Raw genomic sequence first — 27,153 nt, forward strand, 5'->3', positions numbered from 1 at the left:
CTAGAATTCATGTTCAAGCAAAGCTGGGCCTGGGCGTGCGTCTGTAACCCTAGATCTGGGGAAGCAGAGGCAGGCAGAGTCCCAGGGCTCCATGGTCAGCAGGCTTAGCCCACTGGGCAAGTTCCAGGCTAGGGAGAGGCCATGTCTTAAACCAAGGGAATGGTGCCTAAGCTGTAACTGCTGATGTTATCCTATGGCTTCCACATGTGTGTGCACATACATGCTGTTGTGAACACACACATGTGTGCATATGCATGGTTGAATCGGGGACAACTTTGGTACAATTTCACACAATTTCCTCTGGAAATGAAAAGCATGGTGGTCACAAGGATTCAGCTAGGTTCAGTCTATGGCCACAGGGCATTTTTAGAAACCTTGAGATGAGGAATGTAGACTTTTCCACGCTATGTAAAGAGGAGCTCTCATGAAAGGGGAATTCTTGAAAGGAGGGGGCTGTCTTCCTTCTATCTACTTGAAGAGCGAGAATGTTCAAGTGGACTGCTGATAACTGAGAATGTTCAAATGTTCAACTGACTTGGTTGGCTGAGCTCAGGAGGATCCAGCCAAGGGGTAGAAGAGATTACTGTGCAATGGGCAGGCTACACACACCGCAGTGCTCACCCAGTCTGCAGAGCCTATGCCCTGCTCTGCAGGACCTAGAGCACGTGGGTGTGCAGACCTCTATTCTAAGCATCTTTCTCTGTGGACTCCTAGTCATTTCTGGCCTAGTTAATCTGACCAGCATGGGCTACTGTTGTTAGCCTACAGCTAGCTAGCCTACACCAGTTGCTGACCCACATGGTTTCCGGCCTTTCTGAGTTCATGATCCAGGTCATGTGTGTGGCGGGAATCCAACTCAGGCCTCAGGTGTGGTGGCAAAGCACCTTTACTCACAGAGCTGCCTTTCTGAGTGGAAGATAGTTTTTGAAGTCCTGCACGTTATGCGGAAAGGAGAAAGGGAGCAGCAGAAGAATAAGGCTGCCTAGGCAGCCTAGGATAGTGTACCTCGGGCACTTCCTGTACAAACCGGGGCGCGAGCATCTCTCCAGAAGGGATAAGCTCTCCTGAAATGCATCTGGGGAGTCACCACATTATTATATGGCTTTCCTGGAGAACCAAGATGTAAACTGGCCTTACTAACATCTTTAAACAATGAACATTTTAGAGCTTTTCTTTAAAATTTGGGTGTTACCAAATTTCTTTGATCTTAGGAACCTTGTTCTCATAAATATGCCTCAGTAACTCCTAGATTCAGTTTTTCCAGGAAACCATTCTCAGAAATGTGCTCTAGAGTAGGTAAGGCAGAAGATGTTCCCGGGGAGTGGCTGGGGTTATAGGACAGGTCAAGGGTATCGTGCGGGAAGAGTGCGAGTACTCACTGGCCATCGCTGTTGGTGGGCTCCGCCCTGGCTAGAGAAGGAAGGGGAGGAATGCTGGCCCCGTCCAGTGGCTCTGCCCTGAGATACAGTCGGTCTTTGGCCTAACTTCCTCTGGGGGGTTAGTTGGGTACCTGTCTCAGAGGCCTCTGCCAGCACTAGCAGCACAAACAGGGATCTGATTTGGGTGGTTTGTGGCTCCTGACTCCTTTGCCTTGTTCAGGTTCACAGAGTGTTTCCAAATGGGCTGGCGTCCCAGGAAGGTACAATTCAGAAAGGCAACGAGGTTCTTTCCATCAACGGCAAATCTCTTAAGGGCGCTACCCACAATGATGCCCTCGCTATCCTTCGCCAAGCTCGGGACCCAAGGCAAGCTGTGATTGTCACCAGGAGGGCAACTGTGGAGGCCACTCATGACCTGAACTCCTCTACTGACTCCGCAACATCAGCTTCAGCAGCCAGTGACATTTCTGTAGAATCTAGTAAGTGTTCCCAGTGCTGTGGGGGCTGGTGTGGGGAGAGGCTCCTTTTGAGTCACCGTCTGTCTTTGGCCATTTAGATCCACGCTTGGCGGCACTGTGTGGTCCCCACATCACATCTTCCTAGGAGTGCTGCAGAGATGTGAGCCCGTTTCTGATAAATGTGTACCTCTGTGTGTCTGGTGTATGTGTGTGTGTGGTGTATGTGTCTGGTGTGTGTGTGTGTGTGTGTGTGTGTGTGAGTGTGGTTAAGGAGCCATCATCAGCCAGGGCAGCTGGGCCGAGAGAAGAGCACACCACTGACCACACCCATTTGCTTTCTTCTGCAGAGGAGGCCACTGTCTGCACAGTGACACTGGAGAAGACCTCTGCAGGGCTGGGCTTCAGCCTGGAGGGAGGAAAGGGCTCCCTGCATGGTGACAAGCCTCTTACCATAAACAGGATTTTCAAAGGTAGGCTCCTTTTTTTTCTTCTGTACATTTTCTCTGGTTGTGACAATGCAAAAAAACAGCCCAAACCCAGAACTCCTCAGAACTGTTTTGGCCATGGCAGGTTCCCACGCTTTCTTGAGTTGCATGTTGGTTGATTCCTCTGTTCAGTTCTGCTTTTGTGACCTTGTCCCCCTTTATAGCCCTGCCCTAACTTCTCTTTCTGTTGGGTCCTCTCCCATGACCAAGCCCTGGGCTTGGTTCAGCTTGGCAGGATCAAGGTTTGGAAGAGGGCAAGTAAGGCCCTCACTTGAGGCAGAGTTGAAAGGCATCAAAAGATGCATTGAGAGAGATCAATACTATTCCTGTGAAATGTACTTACAAATGATACAGCTGTGACAGGACTGAAGCAAAGACAAGACAACCAGGAGTTGGAGGCCACCCTTGGCTACACAGTGAAGTCAATAAACAGTTTGCTTGGGTTATATGAGTCTGTCTTGAACAAACCAAATGATCCATGATGCACAAGATTTCAATGTTTTGAGTAAAGCCAGATGCTGGCACTTGTCTGATAGCCTGGCTAGATTTTCCCTAGCCCTGGATTCACCGATTCTTGTGTTTATTTTCCATTGGTGTCTTATTCGTCATGGATCGGGCTGCCCGATAATCCCACGTTAGTCAGCTGGATATGGATTTTCCTGAGATGATATTAGTAGCTATCATGCAAATATATCCGCAACACCTTGCCACTTCTCAGTTAGAAGCCTTAGGCAAGGCAACAGGGATGTGGACAAAGACACACTGGTCAAAGGTCAGCTGCAAGACCCGGGTTCTCATGTTGAGTTTGCGATGCAGAGTGGTAAGTCAATTCACTATGGTGGGCCCATGTACAGCACATGGGAATGACCCATGTCATTCCATAGGCAGGCGCGGTGCCATGGGACATGGGTGCCAGAGCCTGCAAGACAGTTCAAACCAAGATCCTACGATGAGCCTCTCTGAGTAAGGGCCTCTATCTTTGGTTCCCACGTTTGTGAAAGGGAATCTATTACCGTGTCCCCCCCAAGGAATGCTGCCATGGGTACCACACCAGCACAACCCATTGCATTGTTCAATATCCCTAACTATATTTTCATTATTATTCTATACTGTTATCTACTGTTGGTTAAGACCAGTGTGTCAAGTATGGTGTGTGCATGGAGGGGGGGGGGGAAGGGTTGGGAGGTTCCCTTCAATATAAACAATAAAAAGATTTTGTGATTTCTGTATGCATCTTTGAGTGGGCACCATGCAGGGTTAGGTCTTTCCAAGTGGATACAGAGTTCTTTCCAGGCTGTTTGAAGCCCTGTGAAGATTGCTTCACAAATGTCTCAACAGCTCACATCTCTTCCCACCCATTGCTGATGATGTCACCAGAAGCTGGTTGTCAGTATGAATCAGGGAATCAATGGAGAGCTTTAGGTAGGACACAGAACCCCAGGGGTTCGCTAGGAATTATGGAAGTCTCTAACCAGGTTCTGGCTTGGGACTGCCTGCCACCTCCTCACTTAAAAACAGCATGAACTGGCTGTCTATTGTAGCTTTATGCCCCTGAGAGAGCTAAGCCCGGTGTTACCATCCTGTGAAATGCTTCACTTTAGAATCCCCCACAAGCTCCCAAAGATGGGTGTGCTATCCACTGGTAAGCTTTCCTAGCTCCCCAGAAAGTGTCTTTTATTGTTCCTGTCATCTTCTTCTTTATAGGGACAGAACAGGTTGAGACGGTCCAGCCAGGGGATGAGATCTTGCAGCTCTCCGGCACTGCTGTGCAAGGCCTTACACGGTTTGAAGCCTGGAATGTCATCAAGGCATTACCTGATGGACCTGTCACTGTAGTCATCAGAAGGAACGGCCTCCAGGGCAAGCAGACAACAGCTTCTGCAGACTCGTAGTCAGGGTGCCAATGCCAGGACAAAGCAGGAGCACGAAGCTCCAGCGATTGCTGATTCTCAGGGTCTCTGCTGCCCACCTCACCCAGGCTGAGGCAAGCCCAGGTGTGCTTCTGGTAGCTGCTGCTCAGGTTTGGACCCTCTGGCACACTGCCCATCAGGAGGGGTGTTCCCAACGTCAGGACAGAGTCACGCAGAGGTGGCTGATACAAACAGTGTAGACTGTATATAGGCAGCTTAGTGACGATACTCCGGTGCCGTAATAAAATAGTTGTATTGCAGTTTTCCAAGAAACAAATGGCCTGATTTGAAAATCCCCTAGGGACTGTGGAATCCACCCCATGGTAACGCTTTTTCTTTTCTCATGAATCTCATGTCTTGGAGGGGAACTCCTCAGCACCAGCTAGAGCAAGTCAAGGTTGGGCTGGGGTCCTGTGAAGGGTCCCTGCGTGCACCTCTCCTCAGAGGTGATGGGGGATGACTGGGGAAGTCCTTCACGGCTGCACCACGCTGAGTCTGCACCATGCTGCCTGGGCACACCACGGCCAGGGGCTGGTGTATCTCTGCCTTTGAAGACTCATAACACTGCTTCTGCTGTACTCCTGCCTCAAGCAGGCAAAAGCCTGCCCGGGGTTAAGGAAAGTGGATATGTTGTTAGAAACAGCTCTGAGAGATGTGACATGCTATGAAAAACACTTTCAAACACTTAGAAGACTTTTTGGTTGGGTTGAGATCCTAGAAGAAGGAGTGGAAGCAGAAGACAAGAGGAATGCAGTGTGAGTTAAGGTGTGGACAGATGTGTCTACAGGATGAACCAGCATGGGTACGAGCATAAAATAAAATAATGACTAAGTCCTATCTGACATGTGTCAGGCACTCTGCTTGATATTAAATGATAGCCATCTGGGATCACGGCCACTTCACCAATGTCGGTCCTGCACCAATGTATTGGAGGATACCGAGCCTCAGAACAATAAATAGCTTGTCTGGCTAGGATGTGGCAGGCAGAGAGTTAGTCATTCCTTCTGTGACATGAGCAGGCCCAGGTGTTTTAAAGCATGGCACATCAGGGAATGAAAACAAACAACTGCCTGGTGTGTTTGCAGCACGTGTGTGGCCGGGATATTTGCTTTGGTCATTTCTGAACAGCTGGTAGCCAAACTCAGGGCAACTCACTGTGGCTCTCGGTTATCCGCAGCAAGTACAGCTCTTACCAGGTCTCGGCAAGGGGTTCAGATCCCCAGTCATTCCATGAAATACAGAAAACATGGGAAGGCCTGGCAAGGGTCACAGATAAAACACCAGAGCCCATTTGTCTCAGGGCCTTGCCAATGGAAGCCTGTTACTCTAACTCGCTGGCTTCTCCAGGATTGGAAGTCAGAAATATTTGCTAGAAGTGGACTCAGAAACCCCAGCTGGATCCTCTCTTCAGGTAAAGCCCCTCTGACTCTCAGGTAGCTCTGCCTCACTTCCTCTGGAAAATGACTGCATGCTATTGGCGCTGGCTTGCTTAGTCCTCCATTCTACTCCGAGTTCTGTCCTATAGCAGACAAGCAAATGAGGAACTCAGGGACCATTTGCATCAATCTATTAGATTTAACAGAAGGTACATTTGATCTAACAGTAAAAGGCGTGGGGCTGGGGAGACAGCTGTCAGTAAAATGCTTGCCGTGCATTAACCTGAACTTAATCCCCAGAGACAAGAAAAAACAAAAAAACAAAACAAACAAAAAACAACCAACCAACCAACCAAACAAACAAACAAAAACAAAAATCCCCCAAAACAAAATAAAACAAAATAACCAGATGTAGTGACATTCAATGTATAATCCCAGACCCAGGGATGCAGAAAGTACGGGTCCCTGGAACTGGCCGGCCATCCAATGTAGCCTATTTGGTAAATCTAAGGCCAAAGAGAAAGCCTGTCTCAGAAAACCCATGGTGGATCGCATCCAAAATAATGGTACAGCAATTAAGTAAGCTTAGGATGGAGGCCAAACCAGAGAGAGAGACCACAGAAAGAGATCAACAGTCAAGGTCCACAACAGGGCGGCAGCAGGAAAACCAGACAGATCTGTGCAGATTGTGGGACATTCTGAACAATCCTCAACAAGATGAAACTGTGCCCTCTGACAAAATCCGGGCCGCCCAACCACAACAACAGTGAGAAGAACAAAGGGAGAAAGAGTAGGGAATTATTAAAATTATTAAAATCTACTAGAGGAGAGCAGCGGGATTGTGAGGGCACCATGTCTCTGAAGACAATGTCGGCTGACAGAAATCTTTCCTTTCTCCATATGACAGAAAGCAAGAATCTAAATTTATTTGGAAAGCTAAGGAGACACCCTCACCATCACAACCGAGGGCACAGTGAGGTGTATGTCGGGGGCTCTCCTCCACAGTCTGCCAGGAGCCTTTCTCCTGCGGGTCGGGACAAGAGTCCAGCATGCACACAGGAGCAACTGCCTCCACTCAGAATCACTCACAGGGGCCACGAGGACTCACACTCCTTCCCAAAGATACAAATTAGCCTGAGGCAGATACAAACTGGTTTCATGGAAATGTGAACCTTAGCCCATGAAGGGAAAAACAGGTAGAAAGAGATGATTCTGCTGGAAGATACCACAAAAGGCAGATTGAAAGGGTTTTTCCTTAAGGCTTATCCCGTGGTTTAAAACATCATTTCCCAAGCTGACACTTTTGTAAAGGGGGAAAGTCTTGTGCTAAAAATTTGTATACAAAAGCATATCAGAAAGGGAACACAGAAATCTGGGAACTCCGGATGCCAGGGGAAGCAGGACTTAGCGACCACAATGGATGATGATTCTTCAAGACCAGCACAGGGACAAGATGTGTGACAGCAACCAGAACACAGGGCTCTGGACCACAAGGAATCAGAGTACTTGAGCCATCTCTCAGGTAGCCATAGCAGGACCTGCCCTGCTCTGCCAGGTGTATGTGTGCATCACGTCAAGCTGACGGACAGCTCAGCAACTTCCACACCAAGCCCAGGAGGAAGGAGGGTGGTGTGGGGGATGGGCTGCTCCTCTGGAATGGTACCCTGAGATTTGCTGTTTATTGTGGCATCTCAAAAGGCCACAGCAGCTCTTCCATGTCCCGTGAGGCTCACTCGACAGCTGGAGTTCCTGCAGGACCACAGGCAATCCTTGCCCACAGGCGACTGTCAGTGATGGTACTTCCTCACCGCCTTCTGAAGGTTGGGGTAGAACTCAGCCATGCTGCGAGGGAAGAAGGAGTCCACTACGCTCTGAGGGAGGTAGCCATTCAGGTCTGTCTGGAAGAATGTGACCAAGTTGGTTTTGTTGGGCTCCCTGAAGAAGAAATGGCAGTGGTGGGTTGGATATGTATCATGGAAGCATCTAGCACAGAGCCATGACCAGCAGTGGCCCAGACATGGTGGTCATTTCTATTCCTGCTCTAGATTCAGTCCCCGGGGCTCCTCTCAGCCTCCTTGTTCTGGATAATAGCATATCCTCTAGGGGCACACTACACAGCTGCTATGAACACATCGGGGAGCTGGAGCCACGCCCTGATAGGACAGGTGCTGATATTCCTTATGGCTACAGACAGCCCATCCCCCCAACCCCTCCTGGGTTTTGTGTGGAAGGAGCTGTTCATCAGCTTACTTACTCCTGTACAGAGAGGGGGACAGAAGGGGGAGGGGTGGGGGAGAGAAAGAGGGAGAGACAGAGGGAGAGGGAACAAATCCTCAGCTCTATCTGATACCATGTTCCCCCTCCCTCACTGCCTTCCACTGATTCTGGGGTACTTCTCTGCCCCCACCCCACCCCTACCCTCGCCCTGAGCTCAAGCTATCCCCCACTGTAACTCAGCTGTGTTCTCTTTGGAAACTTGAATAGGTAAGTAAGAAATCTGAGTTAGTGACTATGTTTCTCTCTGGGGAGCTCTGGGCTTGATGGGAGAACATCACAGAAGAGACAGACCCCTGGGGAAAGACACATGGAGTCAGTCAAAGGGGGCTCAGAAATGCCATGACTGTCTTCACAGAGAGAGCCAGGAGTCTGTCCTGACACATTCATCAGAAGACGTGTAGAGCACACAGTAGGCAGGCACATCACAAATGCAGCTCTGATGCCCTCTGAGATGCTTCTCCTCTATCAGTCAGTCAGAGCCCGGACCGCTCATTTCCAGTGCCGCCCTTTGCTCTGAGCACAGCTCCTTCTGCTCTGGGCACAAAGCAGTTTACCCGGGAGTCATGGCATGGCTGCTCAGACTTCTCTGAAGCTCCTACTTACTCAACCCAAAATGTCTACAGGGTCTCATCCTGCTTCCTCCATGACTACTTCTGGCCTCTTCCCAGCTCCACTGATCCAGCAAAGTGGCGTCTTCCCATCCTGTTCCCCCTGTGCGCACACCTGTCCCCTTTCACCAACAGGAACCTTGCACCCGAACAGGCCGCCGTACCACGTGAGGCTCCAACCAGGGAGGATCTGGTGACCTTTTGGTGCCTCGCGCCCACCGTACCCCTGACTCTTTCCTCACCCTTTAGTTTTCTACACAGCACTTAGCACGCAGTAAGCAATTCCTCGTGTGTGTATATAACATAACTGCTTTAATTTGTGCCTTGTTTATCTTCTCCCACCCCATCAGAGTTAAGCACTCAGAGAACAGATGTCTTTTATCCTTGTTTTTAAAGAGAAAAAAATAGTCAATGTGAAAGACAGCTGGCCGGGTTTAAGCGTGGCTTTATCACTTGCCGAGTCTGTCCGTGGTCTTGGGGTAGTTATTGAACCTCTCTGGCCTACCCACCCCTTTTATAGAGCCTGGACCATTACCATGGTTACATAATCTGAAGCTTGCACACTGTGTTTCCCAAGCCAGCCCTAAGACTTCAGCTTCAAGGAGAAAGGGCTCTCTGCTCTCACTAGTCTAAACCCTCCTTGCATATGCAATATGCCGGGCAGCCTGGGAGGGCGAGGCACATCTCAGCCTCTGGCTGCTGGGACAGAGCAAGGAAACGTGCTTAAGGGTAGTTTTCTAGGCCCACGCCAGAGGGTCGGTGGCACACGCCTGTAATCCCAGCACTCTGGGAGGCAGAGGCAGGCGGATTTCTGAGTTCGAGACCAGCCTGGTCTACAGAGTGAGTTCCAGGCCAGCCAGGGCTATACAGAGAAACCCTGTCCTCGGGAAAAAAAACAAAAACAAAAAACAAAAAAACAAAAAGAAAAGAAAGAAAGAAAGGCCTTCCCAGAGCTGTTTGGACAGCCAGCTTAGCACATTGGTGTTCTGTGAGGGTGCTCTGTCTGGGTTTTAGTAATCTAGGCACTGAGACCGGCCCATACCTTTCCCTCAGGCTATCTGCAGGAAACACAGGGACTGAGCAGGTGCAATCTCTCTCCCTGTTAAGTTGGGTGGTGCTCATTATAAAGCAGGGGCCATCAGGTGACTCATTACCCAGAGAGCTCCTGGGAAAAGCCTGGCTGTGTCTGTGAGTGAATCTAGGGCCCCCTGGCTTCTTTCCAGGGCCATTCACAACGTGAACTGTCCTCCATGCCCTGAGATCGGCCCCATTTTTTGTAAAGGCAGGTGGTCGCTGTGTGAGCATAGGGTGGGGATTCGTCCTTGTAACTTCTTTAGTCTGGTGCTATCTTCAGAGAGGCCAGAAGATCTGGAGCTCAGGCAGTACGTTGTGCTCCTGGCCTTTGACTGTGGACGCATAACTTAACGATCCTAACCCGCAGTTTGCTTATTTGCCCAGTGGGGCTGGGATATTGGCCTGACCTGTCCGGTGAGGCTGGAGACCTGGTGGTTGCACACGCCTTTAATCCCAGGACCTGGAGGCAGATCTCTGAGTTCAACAACAACAAAAGCCAATCTGGGTAGATTGGCTTACCACTCTGCCAAGTGCTACCTACAGTGACACATCGTGTCATGTGTGCTTGTGCGTGACAGTGCATTTTGTAACATCGATATGATTTTTGTAGAGTACAGTCAAAGTGCCTGTTTTCCAAGTTCACAGTGGTGGTATGGCTAGGTCTAAGACAAAGTTCTCCACCCACTTTCCTTACCCTGGCAGTGGTTCACAGAAGCACCCGCACGGATGGTTAAATCCTCTCACAAAACCTGGCTTTGGGGGACACAATGGATGCTCCACGTGAGTAGCTGGAAGACAGTCATGAAGTCAGTGAACTCACCTTCAGACAGCAGGGTCACCACCACTAGCACTGAAGACCCTCCATCTGCATAGGCCAACTGACTGAAGCCCGGCATGCCAGCAAAGCGTTCTTCAAACCGTCAACTTCCTTTCTTACATTTACACTCACTCCAATTCACACATATGCATCCTCACTGCTCCCCCCCCCCAGCCACCACACACACACATGCTCAGACACATGCACACACATGCACTCACTACCACATACAGTTTTCCCCAACCCTTTCAGAATTTCAGAAGAAAGAACATTCCGGAATATAAGGCTCAGGGTAGAAGAAAGACTCGTCTCTCAGATTTCAGCCCAACGAAAGGAGTTTGTGTCCCCCACCTTCCCCAGAGGCAGATGCAGAGGAATCACTGGGTTCTGGTCCCCAGAGGGCAGGGACGGTACAGAAAACCACCATATGATTAAGATGCTCCTGTGGACTTGGTCCCCTGACTTGCAAAGAGCTTAGCTGCTATCTGTATGTCCACAGCATAAACTGAGATCAGCAGAAATAAAAACTGTACTGACAAAACCTGGGATGCGTATAATAAAGTCCAGGCAAATGCTCCCCCCATTTTAAACCCTATGGCACAAAAATCTCAATTCTATGAGGGAGGAGGATAGAACGCATGAGCCTATTGATAGTTTCTGATCGCCCAGCTTTCCTCAAAGATCCAGGGGTGCGTGAGACAGAGCCCAGCATCTAGAACAGCCAGTAAACATCTACCGCCACTTACCATTGGAGCTGATGGTGCCATCCTCATATGTCTTCACCAGCACCAAGTCCACGAAGTCCCTGGGAGAGATAAGCTTCATGGCGGCTGAGGGCGTGGAGGTTCTGCTCACACACAGCGTCTGCCAAAACAGGAGGCGCAGGCCTGTTGAAGACAAGTCTAAGACACACCCAGCAGCAGGAAATGAAATGCATGGGCGGTATGGGGAGCTGTTGGAAAGGAAGCCTGGGGGCACCTGGGCACTTTCCAGTGGGCATATTGAGGCCAAAATGATGTCATCCCTTTCCAAACAATTTCATCTCCATGTCTCTTTATAAAATAACTCACTTGAGAACAGTGTGTCTCTGCAAAATGGGTCTTCTTTCCCACCTGTCTACTATCATCGTAGCTTGCACTGCCCCGGGTGCTGCAGATCTTCAGGAATTCTGACTGCAGTATTTGACCATGGTGCCCCAGACTGGGCGCAGAATGCCAGTTTCCCTTTCTTAAGCACAGTCCAAGAAATGAGTCCATTTCTGAATTCCTGAGTCTTGCAGCAGGCACAGAGGAAGCAATGGTTATTTTCTACAACCAGAATACCTTCTTCTGATTCCATCTGGAGCCTGAAGGAAAAGTCTATTTTTAAGAATACTGAAGACAGAGGCACTGGTGACAGACGTAAGCTCACTCCAGGTTCACGTCTCATCCATGCCTCCTTTACCCATCTTCTATTAAGAATTAGGATGCTTGAGGGCTGCCTAAATCATGCTGATGGATGCTATCTGAAAGGGTATTTGACCCCTTACCTTCACAGTCTCACTTAATAAACAAGACCCACACTTGTTACCCACTTCTCTGTACTTTCTCTCCTTCTGCACCTAGTGTATGCTGAAGATTGTGTCTCTCTGGCAACAAGTCAAATCTCTTCATGGGCACATGAATTAATGAGAACCAAGAGTTCCCACATATCTCATGCAGAGATAAAAAATTCTTTTCTCTTTGTGTTTAATCATTCTTCATCAACATTTCTAACATAATCATGTTACCTTAATAAATTACAGTCATACCTCAGTCTAGTACTTCAAAAAAAAAAGTCCTGTGATCAAAAGACGTACATGATTAGAACAGTTTTTTTTTTTTAATTTACAAGAGTATCTCTAAATAAATGTTGGTGATGTCCAAAAAACCACATTCACTAGTGCCGATTCACTATATGAGGGCTAGAATGGACTGGAAGCCTGGGCCTAATGGGGTAAGCTTGTAATCCCAGTACTTGCAAGCCAGAAGCAGGGGGATTAGCCTGGTCTATAATATTGAGTTCCAGGCTGCCCAGGTCTACATAAGGAGACCCTGTCTTAAATTAAAAAGAAAAAAAAAAGATCAGTGGGCTGTATAAAGCAAAGTCCAAGAAAAATAGTTACATGCTTATTAAGAAAAACGTACTTCTTGTTGGTGGCTTGCTTTGTTTATTGAACTGAAACGTAGCCCTGCCTAGCGTGGTGCTCATAAGTAGTCTGGCTGACCCCAACTCCCTGATCCTTACATCTTCATGGCTGTTGGGATTACAGGGACGCAGCAATGGGGAACCAGCTCCTTCTGGCCCCTTTACCTGTGTGCACTTGGCAGCTTCTCTTGACCTCTGTCACACTGCTTCTTCCCCCAGGTTTCAGGACAGGGAGCTTGTGGCCAGGAATAGAACATCCAGTAACTGCCTCGAAAGCACTGACAGGTTAACCATTGCTACGGCTGCTCAGGCTCCAGCCTGTGGATGTCCTCGCTTTTCCCACCAGTCACTGTCCTGAGCCCAAGAGGTGCAAGCGGGCTAAAGAGATGGAGCCACCTTAGCTTCCAAGAGATGATATGCAGGGCTCTGGGGGGAGGGGCGGCTTAGTGGGTAGTGCTTGCTGTGCAAGACCAGAACTTAGATTTCCCTAGAGCCCACACACAGGCTGGTTGGGAGTGTTCGTTCAGCTGTCATCCCAGAAGGGAACTAGAGGCAGGGTATCTCTGGAGGACGCTGGCTAGAAGTGCAAGCTCCAGAGTCATCGAGAGGCTTTGCCTCACTATATAAAGGTAGAGACTGTGGGAGATACTTCTTCAGGCTCCATACACACATGAGCATGCGTACATACACACATGTGTAGAACATACACGTAATACAAGTCCTTCTGATATGACACTCGCATCATATATAAAAGGCATTAACCAAGAGTTGCTCAGCTTCACCCATTTATGTGTAATGATTTGCATATTTCTCTTTGCATTTTTTTCTAATGCTGGTGTCACTTACTCCAGAATGAGAACGTCATTATTGTGGTTCTTCAAATGTGCCCACTTAGACCAACTGGTTTTTATAAAAGAAACTATTTAACTATAAATGGGAAAAAAATGAAAGAAAGAAGAAAGAAGCACTTGTCATAAATTAAAGGTAACTTCAAATTACGTAGGAAATTGCTACAGTCTGATTCCTAGCCCAGGCCACCCATTCGTCTCTTCCTCCAGGAAAGCAAGAGTTAAATAGTATCTAAGGCACATTAGTGCCTGAGATTCACTCTCCTAGTGCAGAGGGCTGAAGGAAGAGTTGAAACAAGGCATCGTCCTCACTGTGTATTTCAATTCTGTCTATGATTGTTAAGGACATAAAATTACCTTTCTTCCCGGGGATTTTTGCCCCGTCCTTCAGACAGCTCTGACATAAACTCCCATAGACAACAGACTGACTGGCTTAGAGCAAAGGCACCTGGCTGCACAGTTTGCAAAATACTGCAAGGTTTCACAATGCTACCTGCTTGTATAAGTGCCAAACAAGAGAGTGCCAGCCAGGTCCTGGAAGCCAACACTAAGATGTCATTCAAACCGCACAGGTCTGCTCCCCTAGACTTGCTTGCTTATCTGTTTTCACTGTGATTTTCTATTCTTCTGAGCTTTCTATTGTCAAAAATGAAGCACCATCTTACCGTTATCAGTGATACCAGGACAGGTTCATCAAGACGGGAGCTGTCTCCCATAACACTCCCTATCTCACGTGGCTATTTCAATTTACATTTATATTTGTAAAAATGAGCAATTCATTTCTTCAAACCAGCCACCTTCTCATGCTCTGTGGCCCCACGGAATTGAAGCTGCCACACTGGAAAAGGCAGGTGAGGAGTAACGCTGCCGTATACCAAGGCTTTCTGCTGGGCAGGGCTGGTCTGTAGGACGAACACTTTCCTGATGGAGATTTGCAGTGGTCCTACTGTGGGCCAAGGACCACAGTGGCTTTGCCAAGAGACAATGCTTCACACTAGATCAGTTTGTCTAAATCTAGACCTGCTTCCCTGTGTGGGGACCCCAAGCCTTGTCTGTCATTCATCAGCTATAGTCTGCTGATTCTGGTGAGGGTTTCTGGGTCTCGGAGTCACACTGTCTCCTGCCAGGGCTAAGGCTGGACTCGCCTGCACGGCACTCCTCTTGCCTACAGATGATATAGATCCCTCTTCAGGAGAGGTGGGGGCAGGGTATTGCAGCAGGACAAGACAGACACTATTGATAACACAGCCAAGACACTACAGATAACACAGCCAGGACAAGACACTACAGATGATAACACAGCCAGCGACACTTACATCCGTGATGCTCTGGACAATTTCAAAGCTGTTCACATTGTCATCCCACTTCTCCCGGAGGCCCCCAGCAACCGGCTTGACACAATCCCACACCTCTTCTGGTGTCCCGCACAGAATCCCTTCTCCCCGGTACCTGGAACAGAGAGGAATTTGATCCAGAGCATTAGTTAAATTTGTTTATCTTAGGATTTTATCTCAGGTCTATTACATGTTTGTTCCAATTCTAGGGCTGGCTGACAGAAAAGGGCATAAAATATGCTAGCCCATCTCCCCTCCAGCCTGCATACACAGGTACAAAGCCCTCACAGGACACAGCTTGCTACCAACGATTCAAAACACAAGCTAATGCTTTTCTGGAAGGTAACTAGGGAGCCGAGAGCCAGGGTGGATTGGAATCTTTCACGAGGCAACCCCAAAGACACCGGGAAGGGAGTCAAGGTTCTGACAAACTTTGTTAAAAGTGTGCACTTACAGATTCCCTGGAAACTCCTCAGATGGCCTCCAGGAAATTGAAACTCCATTCTGTCAAAAGGCACAGGATTGTAGAGTTTTAGAGCTAGAGGAAGGCTTGGAGATGAGATCTCAAGACTTGATTCTCCAAGGTCACCCAACCTGTTCCGCCAAGGATGTAGCTGCTGCCCCTACAGCAGGCACTGGGCATGGAGATCCTGGCTGGCTGACTCCTCAGGCTGTACGAGCCTCTCCAGCCGCCTTAAATGCCACCAGGAACTTTTGTTTTCTCAAGCAATTTAGGGCTTAAAAAATTAGAAGCGTCAAGGAAGAAAACTATTTCCCTGGCACTCCCTGGGGGAGGGATTGTGCAATAACAAACGGAGGAGAAAGACTTGGTACTTGGAGTTTCAGGTCCAATCCTAACCTCATAGCAGTCGGATGACCTTGAGTGGGTTTCGAAATGAAAGGGGCAGGGATTTCCAGGAGTCCCAGAGAGCATCTACCCGTAGTGGATCGCTCTCTCAACCCACCTCTGAGGTCCAGGGTGAAGATAATCTGGGGAGAGGAGAAACCTGGGAGTTTGGAGGACTCCAAGCCCTGGGAGCTGCCACCAGACCCCTTTTCCCGCCCAGTCCCTCACTCACGCCTTCCCGGCACTTCTTCCAGCCCGACGCGTCCCGCCGATACCGGAGCACCTTCTCCGCCACCGCCTCACTCTCTTGCGTGGCCCAGGTCAGGTCCATTCCGCCAACGTGCAGGGTCCCAGCTGTGCCCCACCAGGTTCCGCTGGGCGGAAAACTGGGCCTTGGGCGGAGCCTGGAGCCCCGCCCCTGGGCTCCGCCTCTCTTTCAGAATTGGTCTTCGCTCTCCGATAATTCCGTCCTTTCTTGAAATTGGCCGGCCCTACGCGGTAAGCGTCAGCTCTGGGCGGGTCTCAGGAAGCTCCTGCTCGGCCACAGCAGGCTCTGGGCAGGGCCAGGAACCAGCTTCAGGAGTTTGGGTGTTTTCCCTTTGGTGCTCAGGTGCCTTCGGGCCCCCAGTGAAACCGTGCGAATTACTTTCTAGGGACATTCTGCAGGGTGGCCCGGAGAATGTGGAGGAGCCGACCGGCCGTGGAGTCAGGCAGGAGGAGTACCCACTGGTGACACTTCAGGAGGCCTATGCAGGGATGTCTGCTTTTGATAACCGAAGCTGAAGTGAATTCCTCCCCTCACCCCCTCACCCCGCCCTTTTTTTTTTCTTCTTTGACTAGCTAAATGCCTTTGCGGAGTAAATAAAGGACAAGACAACTTTGACTGGGTGGAGGTGGGGGTGGAGGAAGAAGCTGAAACGAATGTCAGATCTATTTAGTTCCAGAGGCCCAGGGAGCTGCTCTTAGTAAACCTACATATCCAGCAGACAGCCCTGTGCTTTGACACCAGGTGGAGACCTCAGCTTTCCCTTGAGAGATTTAATCCAGATTCCGGAAGATCATTCATTAAAGGTCTGCCTGGGAAATTTAATGAGGCCCTCGGCAAGAAGAAGAAGAAAAGAAGAAGAAGAAGAAGAAGAAGAAGAAGAAGAAGAAGAAGAAGAAGAAGAAGAAGAAGAAGAAGAAGAAGAAGAAGAAGAGGAAGAGGAAGAGGAAGAGGAAGAGGAAGAGGAAGAGGAAGAGGAAGAGGAAGAGGAGGAGGAGGAGGAGGAGGAGGAGGAGGAGGAGGAGGAAGAGGAAGAGGAAGAGGAAGAGGAAGAAGAAGAAGAAGAAGAAGAAGAAGAAGAAGAAGAAGAAGAAGAAGAAGAAGAAGAAGAAAGAGGTCTAGTGAATTAGTACAATAGTAGCGTGCTTACCTAGCATGCGCTAGGACCTGAGCCCTATCTCAGCATTATTAAATAGGCAAAGAAATAATAAGCTGAGTATTGACAACTTCTGTACACAGAGGCAACCAGGCCCATGGGAGAGTGTGGAATAGCATCCCCTCTGTAAGAACAGCCTGGGTTCTCTCCTCTTCAAGCCTATCTCCAACTCAATTGTTTGTAACCTCTTCACCGTTTTTTTCAAAGGCTAGGAAGGACTTGGGACTTAAAAATGTCCCCTTTGGAAGAAAAGAGGGACTGTCTGGCTGGGAAAGCAATTGGGCCCCTTGAGACCCAGACCCAATATTGACTTTGTAGGTTTGGGCAGGTCTCTAAACATCTTTGAGATTTGTTCAGAGGTGAAATGTTATAATAACATATGTCTCCCTGCGCTACTATAAAGAGAGCACAGGAAGAAAGCCGGACATGTGAATTCTTCTGAGAGTCATAAAATAGATGGCTTGCTTTGCTCTACTTTAAAAATTAAGTGAATAAAAGCGTAAACAAATAATAATCTGAGATAAAATTGAGACACGGTTTAACTAAAATTGAACTGTTTGGCTGTTTAAACAATGCTTTAAATTGTTAAGAATTGTCAAGAAAACTTAAGCAAAAAAGAAAGCATCATATACAGAAAGATGCTTTGTGTCAAAGTAAATGACCATGACACAAAAAGATGCAGAACCCTGGTTGTAGGGAATTATAAATCAAACAAGGAGACCTATCTAGTGGACAAACAAGCCAAGATTTGTTAGTAGCCTGCGTTACTCCCAGTACTGAGGAAGGGTTTTTCTATACTGGAGGAGAGCGAGCATGCTCTCATGCAAACAAAGCAGTGGTAAGTGGTAACAGTTACATAGTAACAGATATATATTAACTTCCTCTTCAACACAACAGCCTTACTTGTACAGAAACATGGACTATTGCCCTTGTAATGGATACCAGCTTATTTGTCAATGCATTAAGCAAAGTTACAAGATACCCATTAGGTAGGATATTATGTACCCATTAAACTCATGTAACACAGCTGAGAGAACTGAGCATGGCGCCATCGAGGATTGCTCAAGAGAGGCCAGGGCCAGACTGAGTCTAACCATATTGCTTTATAAGAGGCAGCTCTTCTCATTAACAGCCATTTGCTGTTTGGAGGCCATGGACAGAGTTTAAAGCTTAACTGAATATAACGTAAGTTCTTATCTTTCTTCAAATGTGATCACTGTTTAAGATGGTCCTCTGTTTATATCGTGTAAAAAAGTCAAATATACAAGTTGAAGAGCAACCGTGTTGTGAATACAAAGGTCTGTGCTTGGAAGGCATGCATGGGGTGCATGCTTGCAATCCTAGCACTCAGGAGACAGAGGAGGGAGGATTACTGCAAGTCTGTTGCTCATTGGGTGTGTAGAAGGAGCTATGGGCTAGGCAGGACTACAGAGTGTAACCTGAGAGAGGGAGAGAAGAGGGAGAGAGAGAGAGAGCAAGAGAGAGACAGAAAGAGACAGAGAGAGACAGAAACACACACACACACACACACAGATACACACACATACATACACAGCACTAGCTTTTCAGCTGGTGGATACAGTTCAGCTAGACAACACTTGCACACCATGCTCAAAGCCTTGGATTGCATTTCCAGCACTGACAAAAATACAATTTAAACACAATTTTAAAAACGATAAAGCCACCACTCATCAGATTGTTCAAGTCACACATTGCATTGGCAAGTATTTGGCACTGATGACAAATGAGTAGCCATTCCAGACCTTAAAGTTTTCTCACTGTTTTACTTGAAAAGTGAAATAAGGGGCAGTGCTAGCAGTTGAAATGAAGGCCAAATGGCTTAATAGTGAATAGTAATTCGAATGACACTTGATGTGCAGTAAACATTTACACACCATACCATATCTATGCTCAAGTATATATATACATACATATATGTATATATATACATATATGTATGTATAAAGAAGCATGTGTGCATCTGTGTGTGTATATGAACATGTGTGTGAGTTTGTTAATGTTTGTATACAGCTGTGAACCACATGTGGATGTTATTTTGGTCAATCATGTTGGCTGGTTTTGTATGTCAACTTGATAGAAGCTAGAGTCATCAGAGAGGAAGGAACCACCATGAAATCCAGTGGTAAGGTATTTTCTCAATTGCTGATCTGTGGGGGAGGGCCTAGACCACTGTGGGTGGTGCCATCCCTGGGCTGGTGGTCCTGAGTTCTATAAGAAAGCAGACAGAGCAAGCCATGTGAAGCAGGCCAGTAAGCAGCACCCCTCCATGACCTTGACACCAACTCCTGCCTCTGAGTTCCAGCCCTGCTTGAGTTCCTGTCCTGACTTCTTCCGATGATAGACTATGATCTGGAAGTGTAAGTCACATAAACCCTATCCTCTCCGACTTGCTTTTTGGCCATGATGTTTCATAACTGCAATAGAAATGCTAAGACATCAATCATATGCAATATGTACAACAGTGTTCCCATGAGATAATGTTGCCCAGTGACATATTGTAGGCCTCTTGCTCTTCCTAACACACCACGATGTTCATACAATGACAAAATCACTTCATGACATGTCTCAGGACATTTCCCCATGGAGCATTGCATGCTAGGGATGTTGGAATGTTCCAGCACTCAGAGTGCTCCAGCCTAGGAATGTGTGCTTCTAGACCAGTGCAGAGCAATCCAGGCACTCACGTTTCATTTTAAATCATCATAGACTGCCTCATTATTTCATTTTAGAAGTCTTATTAGAGGTCAATATAATGTATTTCTATTAAGTTCTGTGACTCTTGCTTGAGACTCAGGATTAGAATTTTGTTTGAGCTTAAACAGAAATGAAAACAAAAATGAACAGAGGTGAGTCTTGCTCCCTCCCCCTTTTTAATGAACCCAGGCATGTGAGGAAAGGTTTTATCACTGAGCTTCGCTTCAGTCCAGGAATGCCAATTTTGTTATAGAAAATGACTCTTAGCAACCATCAAAATGGAAGAGGTGACCATGCTTACAAAATGTAGCGGGAGGGTTTTTATCCACACAAAGTGTTACTTTCATGTATATGTGTCCATATGTGCATATATGTACAGGCATAACTGGAAGATGCTATAAGATACCCCAGAGTTGGATTTACAGCTGGCTGTGGGAACTGAACTTGGGTCCTCTGCAGCAGTAGCATATGCTCCTAGCCTCTCAACCATCTCTCCAGGTCCTACACAAACAAAAGCAAAGTAAATTTATAATTAACTTTAATCCCTCCTCTCTCCAAAATAGGAGGTCCTGGGCAGGCAAAATATTTAGAGAAGTAAATTTTATATCCAAGGCCTGTGACAAACTGACTGCCAAAGGCAGGTAGGATCAAAGGTCGCCTAGAGCTAGCACATTTGTTTTGGAGGCAGGCCCAGGGGAGGGAAAGCAAGTGGCTGGAGTAGAGGACCCGGGCAGCACCCACAAACCTCTGGGCACAAGCAGGGGCTCCTTGGAAGTACTTGAGAGCTGAAGGGGAAGAGAAAGAATTTAACTCTTAAGTTCATTCACTGTTCAGTGTCCTCCCTCAAGACCGCAAGCTGACTTGGAGATAGGTGCTCAGAGCAGGGGTGCCACAACATATTTATTGCATTGGCTCATGATACTGTAGATCTAGTAAATAAGCATAGAGGTGCCCATTTGTCATTGCCTTAGCAACAGTTGCTGTTGGCTCAGACTTACTGCTTGCCGGCCGCTGCCCCACTTTGCCCGGACTGAGTCATTTAGCATCTAGTCATCTAGTTACAAAACTGTGAGGTAAAGACCAGTGGCTACCAGGAACTAGGAAAAGATTAAAGCACCCAATCACTTGAAAACAAACAAAAAATGAAAAGGGAAAACCACATTTGCTATGTGGTGATTTTTAGGATGAGTGTGTGTGTGTGTGTGTGTGTGTGTGTGTGTGTGTGTGTGCATATGCACATGAACACAGTGTTTTTTGGAGGCCAGAAGAGGCCATTGGATGGAACTAGAATTACAGACAATTGTGAGGCTCTCAATAAGGGTGCTGGGAATGGAACTCGCCTCAGGTCTCTGCTAGAGTGTGCACACGCTTTAACCACTGAGTTACTTCCCCAGCCCCCTAGACTTCTAATAATACAGCAGATCATGCTACCAATAATAGTTTGATGACAGGGTAATAAAGCAGGGAATCTCTCTTGCCACAGACCATTACTAAGCTGTGCAGGCATCTTGTGAAACCACAGTTACGTAAAGCAAGCTTGATAAGGCAGCTTGGTGGATTTCTGTTCCTACAGCATCGATAGGGCTGGAGAGAGATGAATGATCAGCAAACTATGCTTTTGTTAGGAGCTTAGTAGACCCATTCTCCTGGTGATGGCCATGGCAGGAGACTGGGCAAAGTCGCTGAGAGGGGAGTCACTTATCAGCTTGCGGAGACAGGAAAAAGACCAAAAAAGAGCAAAGGCATTAGAACCATTTGATTTATTATTTTTTCATCGGCTTGATAAAAATCGCATAATGTAGCAAGATTAAGTTCTTAGTGAGCCTCTAAGGAAAACATTCCCATTACCTGCCAAGGCAGGAGATGCAGCATGTGGGCTTGCAAAGATTAATAAACTGGAAAAGCCTAAGATGTTAGCCTGCAACAAGCCCAAGTTTTTTCTTTATAGGACTAATAACCTCAAAGAAAACATACAAAAGATATTTAGCACACGTTTTTCGTAGGGAAGATACAGAAATTGTTTCAATAACCATCATGAAGAGAAAGAAGAGATATCATATAGTTTATCCAAATATTGAAACACTACCCAGCTGTCCTAGGAAGCTTCATCTGTGCATAGTCCTGTGCTATATCTCAAAATACAAATAAATATGGTAATAGATATAGGATAATAGCTTTAACTTAAGACAGGTATTGCCTATGGATGCTTATATGCATATATTCACAACACAGTGTCTGTAATTATGACAGTCTGTAGTGGGTTTGCCTAATGCTGCTTGTATTCTAATGTTAATTTGAGTCCCTGAAAACTCTTTGTACAAGAACGTCCACAGGTAACACACTGAGGGCCCCTGCTCCCAGCTACTTCTGATTGGCCAATGAAGATGCCAGCAGCCAACAGACGGGGAGAAGAGACATAGGGAGGGTTTAGGTTTCCTGGACTAGGGACCACAAGGGAGGAGGAGCAGGAGGGAGAGAGCTGCCATTCCTTACAGGAGTGCAGGGGAGGAGAAAGGAGATGCCAGAAACAATGGCCGCGTGGGTTGGTCACATGGAGCTAGTCGCAGCCCAGTTGAAACAGTAAGTAATAATGGTGTTATGGATAGAACAGACTCTAACAGCATGGAGAGTAGGCCATTGCCCAGGTATTGTGCTCCATATTAAAATATAAAGGCTGTGTGTGTGTGTGTGTGTGTGTGTGTGTGTGTGTGTGTTTCATCTAGGAACATAACTGATCTAACTAAGGTAGGAAGGAACCCTGCTCCTGGATAATGTAATATTTCAACAACAATCTACCAAGTCGATTTACACTGAGCTCTTGGCAGTGTGAGAGGGAAGACCTCTAGTGCGAGGACAAGATAGAAATTTGATTAGTTCTCTTTTCTAAGTATTCTTATGTAGCCCAGGATAGCCCTGGTATTATGTAGCTCAATCTGACCTTGAACTCATGGTCCATTCCTCCTGTTTCAGTCTTTCAGAAACAGCTCTGTAGTGCTTTATAATTAAAACCAAAATGGCTCCATGGAAACAAAATACAAACATTTGTTTGCCCTTGCAAGGGGAATATGGATGCTCACCACACTCAGTTTTGTGCTATTGGGTGTCCTAAAATTTTCTAAGTTGAAATCACCCAATATAAGGTACCATATATACATGCCCTGAACACACATGCCAGCCGTGACTATGTTACAGGATGCCTCTGTTTTCTTGCAGTGCCCCTAGGTCTGCTCATGCTCTCCCCTCCTTGCAGCACAGGTTGCTGATACTTCAGGTGTCTGGAGATAGGTTTGGCTTCCTTAACCTATTTCCATGTCCCAGGGAACTCTAGACCTCAGAACCTGGGATAGGCCTCCTTACTATGGCATTTCTGTGGGTATCTCTGTCACTAAAGGACGTCCCAGGCACTACAGAACCATGTAGACCATAGCTTCTTAGAGCCTACTTGACATAGAATTTGAAAACTTGTACACTCATCCTCATGAGTTCAGTGAGGGAGATTATCTGTGTGGACTTTGGAAATACCAATATTTATATGAACCTTCTTGGTTAGCACTGGGAGTTATCTTAGCCTCTAGTCCAGTGGCCTTACTATATGTGGTTTAGTCATAAGGACATTCATCCATTTACATCTAGAAAGGTATTAAGAATTTGTGGCATGTCTCCAAGATTCCTATGGGATAGATGGATGGTGGAATGTCTTGCACAATATGAAATTTCACCTGTGGTTATGTTATACAGAAAAGGGGAAGTGGGATCGATGCTATGATCAAGGTCTTCCATGAGCCAACTTGTAGGAATCAGGAAGAAGGTCTCATCTTGTAAAATGAGGGCCCATATTATCCCTCCCAAAAGGGACTGGAAACCAAATAGGAACACATTCCACTGCCAGTGAAGATCCATCAGCCATGTTGTATATAGCAGGGACATGAAGGAAGCCTCTAGAACCTCAAGGCTTGGACATCTGACCAGGAACCACATGAGAATGGAAGAGGAACTGGGCCCCTGTGGGATGTTAGCTCTTGCTGTTGTCTTAGCTGCTGCCTGGGGAGACCTGGAGAAGAGGACCCAGCCAGCCAGGCCTGCACTTCCAACCCCAGGAGATGCTAAGATGGCAGGTGTGCATCCCATGAAGGCACGTAGTTTGTAATTACGGTGTGGAAATCACAAGAGTCAGAATGGAATTGCTCTGACAAGAAAGTCAATGAGGCGAGAGTTTGTGAAGCTGGGAGATTGGTGCACATGCACAGGATAACAGAAGATCTGGCCAGAATCTCAGCCTGGCACTAGGGTTACCACATGCTTGTACAGACTGTACCTCTGCAAGGACATCTGTGTGACCTTGGGATGGTGCCACCCTTGCTGCTGATCTCACTAACAAGTAGAGCTGACTGAATGAGCTTCATTCACTTGTGAAACCGTTCCCTTGCTCTGGATGCCGCGTGCACTCTTGGCTAACCCAACCACGGTACCATCAATGGTCAATGTGATGCTCTCTGTTTCCAGAGAAATCTAATGTGTGGAGGGTCCACATTGTTAATCCAATTGACAGCAGTGACAGGAAGCACACATGTGATATCTGTTGTGTGTCTGTTACGGAGAAAGCAGAACCATGGTGCCACTTTTATCACAGACATTCGGAGTATAGTTGAGGAGACAGAAGTGTTAAAAGTCAGAGCTTTTAAAAAGCCAAATGGAAAGAGGAGTCAGGGCACCAAGCTGGCTACCATGGGATGGAGCACACACAGCTGCCCTTCACAGAGCCTGTCAGGGGAGTCAAAGAACAGCTCCTTGTGAACAGACACAGTGAAAAGTGGGTAATGTCAGCTCTACTCTTTCCTGTGGGCTTGTTAGGTGGAGGCTACAGGCCTGGTATCTCGGTGGCTGTGAATTCTTCACCTCCTACCTGAACTGAAGTCTGTTGGCACAAGATCAGCAAACACGGAGTCAGAGCTGAGAGGTGAGAAGACAGGTGGTCTTGGGGATGTTTGGGCTAAGCATGATACTGAGTTCCAATCTCCAACCTTCTGGGTGGACCAGGAAACCACAGCTATAAATTTGAGATCATTTCTAATCTGTGTTCTGATTGAGTAATACAGAGGTAAATAAATTTGCAGTATACTATGCTAGCCACTGTTAAACTGATTGTCCTCATAAGCTATGTACTCTGAATATTTCAAGGGTGGCCTGATTTTGGGTGCTCATGATGGAGTGCTGATACTTGTCTGTCAGAAGACCACAGTGCAAAGCACTCACTCATATTATTTAATATAAAAAGAGTGTTGAGTGTTTTGGCAGTCACAATGAGATTTCTGCCTTGCAGGTGAGCATGGCCACCCTGAATGGAATCAAAGGGCTGGCATTTTCTTGAAATGACAGCCGGATATGGTAGTGTATGCTAAACATAAGGCAACCCAGGAAATGGCCATGCACACCCCGTTGCTTTGAATAGGAAATTACAGCCCCAGGGTCTCAGAACACTGGGCAGCAGCAATTGCATAAGCCTAAAGGAGCCCCACAGATCTCTAACACCTCACAGACAGGTCCTCCCTTCCAGACAGAGTGGGACCAGGTGCCCTCAATACTTCCAAAGAGATCCAGTCTTTAGGAAGGGACATGGGAAGAAACCTAGACATTTGAACAAATTAGGTCATTTAGATCTGTGGGCAGTACCTGCCTGGACTTGGCCTTCCTCCTGCCTGGCTGGCTGGCAGACCTCGGGAATCTGCCCTGGCTGGACATGACATGCAGGTATTGGTCATTGTTGCTGTTTGCCTGGTCACTGCTGGATGCTGCTGACACAGAATCAGATTCTGTGAAGGATGGCTCAAACTTGGCTTTGGCTCTGGCCTTCAGGGTATGCTGCGGGTACTGGACATTCCTGGATCGTGGCTTTTTGTGTACAGATGTGGGCCTCTCAAGCTTGTCTTCAAAACTATTATCCCCAGATCTGTAGTACACCCTTCTCTGGTATTTAGGGTCTCTGGTGTTATTTTCTGATCTGTCACCAGTGTAAACGCAAGAAGACCGAGGGAGGTCTGTCAAGGAGGTAGCAGGGATTGACCACTGGACCAAATCTCTCCTCAGCATCTCCTCCTCTTCTTCACTCAGCTGTGGAGAGCAAGGCAGGTGGGGAGCCCAGGACATGTACTGCTGCACATTCCTGGGGTACAGCTCTACAATGTCACCCAAAGCATCTATCTTGAAATGTCTTTCTGGCCAGAAAGCTGGGTGGATCTTTTTGTGAGAGTCTCGTTCATTAACAACATAGTATCTGGGGGTATGGGGACTGTGGCCATGCGTCATCAAGGCAGAGACCCCAGATCCACAGAAAGGAGGACTGATTGGCTGAAAGCCTTTCCGGGAAAGAGGCTCTGAGCGAATATCTTTGAGGGGCTGTTTCTGTGCCACAGACGAGCAGGATCTGTTCTTGTGGAGGTTGCCTGTGCTGGAACACGGCCCATGTGGGTACCTGTAAGATGGAAGTGGTTAAGCAGCTACGGCTTCCGTATCCCTCCACATCTCCAGGAATTCCACCGTGTCTGTACGTGATTTGTGGGCTGCATGCGTAGAAGCACTTGGAGTAGGGCCACACACTGAACATCCCAGCGCCCTGATATGATAAGAGATGCCACTCTGCATGAGGGTGCACATCAAAGGGCACGCCTCATCAACATGTCACCACGGAGCACTGCTTCTGCCAGGAACATTTTTCTTTGGGGCTAATGTTTGTGGAATGCATGTGAGGAATACTGCTCTAGTGGGCTAACCTGCTCTCCAGTTTCTCAGGCACTCCCTCAAGTATCCACTTGGGGGGAACTATACCTGCTCAGAGGACCAGTGACTGTGCTTTGACCCCACCCCCAGCCCCCAGTGACCTCCCAAGAAAGACTTAGATTCCTCCCTACTTGTCAAGGTACTCCAAGTATATGAAGACAACTTGCATAAAACAAATTCTGGAGTTCTAGGATAATTTGCAGAAAGGAAAAAAAAGAAAAATTGTAATTATCTCTATGGTGTCCACAGTACTACAAATGATGAACACAATTCTGTCTCCTCATTCTTCTGTGTGCTGTCTGAACACATAGTAAAGGAAGCTGGGTGCTCCTGCTTTCTGGAAAGTGAAATTGAAGCATCTGGCCCACATAATCACACATTGAAGGTCTTGCCAATATCTTATCAGTCTGCATGTGAAGTGACTGTTTACCATTCAGAGACCCAAAGTGGAATGAGGCCAGATAAAAAGATAGGGAAGCACTGGGGTACAGCCAGAAGGAGGAGCTCCGCACCCCAGGGTGGAGTGGAGCCTCCCACTGGCTGGGAAGCAGGAGTGCCAGCACTGGCTGTGACGGTTGGGACACCGGGGGAGAGGGCTCATATTCCACTCATCCATAGATACTTTATGTGTACTAAGGAACCAGGTTTAAGGCCTGACTGTATG

The 27,153-nt window shown here is 47.4% G+C and overlaps 3 protein-coding genes across 4 annotated transcripts in view; 1 reads left to right on the forward strand and 2 right to left on the reverse strand.

Annotated features, from left to right (window-relative positions):
- Il16 (interleukin 16) overlaps positions 1-4,492 on the forward strand; it is a 74,535-nt gene extending 70,043 nt beyond the window's left edge. For both annotated transcript variants that reach the window (XM_052159441.1, XM_052159451.1), the window contains 3 exons: positions 1,600-1,858; positions 2,185-2,307; positions 4,027-4,492. In XM_052159441.1, coding sequence (XP_052015401.1) covers positions 1,600-1,858; positions 2,185-2,307; positions 4,027-4,214 — 570 coding nt within the window. In that variant the 3' untranslated portion in view covers positions 4,215-4,492. The remainder of the gene's footprint in view (positions 1-1,599; positions 1,859-2,184; positions 2,308-4,026) is intronic.
- A 1,292-nt stretch (positions 4,493-5,784) lies between these two features.
- On the reverse strand, positions 5,785-15,977 carry Stard5 (StAR related lipid transfer domain containing 5). The gene is made up of 6 exons (XM_052159465.1): positions 15,812-15,977; positions 15,187-15,236; positions 14,715-14,847; positions 11,131-11,248; positions 10,262-10,355; positions 5,785-7,543 (listed from the first exon to the last, which is right to left on the reverse strand). The coding sequence occupies exons 1-6, from the start codon at positions 15,908-15,910 to the stop codon at positions 7,396-7,398; spliced, it is 642 nt and encodes a 213-aa protein (XP_052015425.1). The 5' UTR covers positions 15,911-15,977; the 3' UTR covers positions 5,785-7,395.
- Positions 15,978-25,340: 9,363 nt separating this feature from the next.
- Tmc3 (transmembrane channel like 3) overlaps positions 25,341-27,153 on the reverse strand; it is a 43,753-nt gene continuing 41,940 nt past the window's right edge. Inside the window, exon 22 of the mRNA XM_052178165.1 lies at positions 25,341-26,184. Within this exon, the coding sequence (XP_052034125.1) occupies positions 25,341-26,184 (844 nt within the window). The remainder of the gene's footprint in view (positions 26,185-27,153) is intronic.

Source organism: Apodemus sylvaticus, chromosome 1 (assembly GCF_947179515.1).
Source record: "Apodemus sylvaticus chromosome 1, mApoSyl1.1, whole genome shotgun sequence".
Lineage (NCBI taxonomy): Eukaryota > Metazoa > Chordata > Mammalia > Rodentia > Muridae > Apodemus > Apodemus sylvaticus.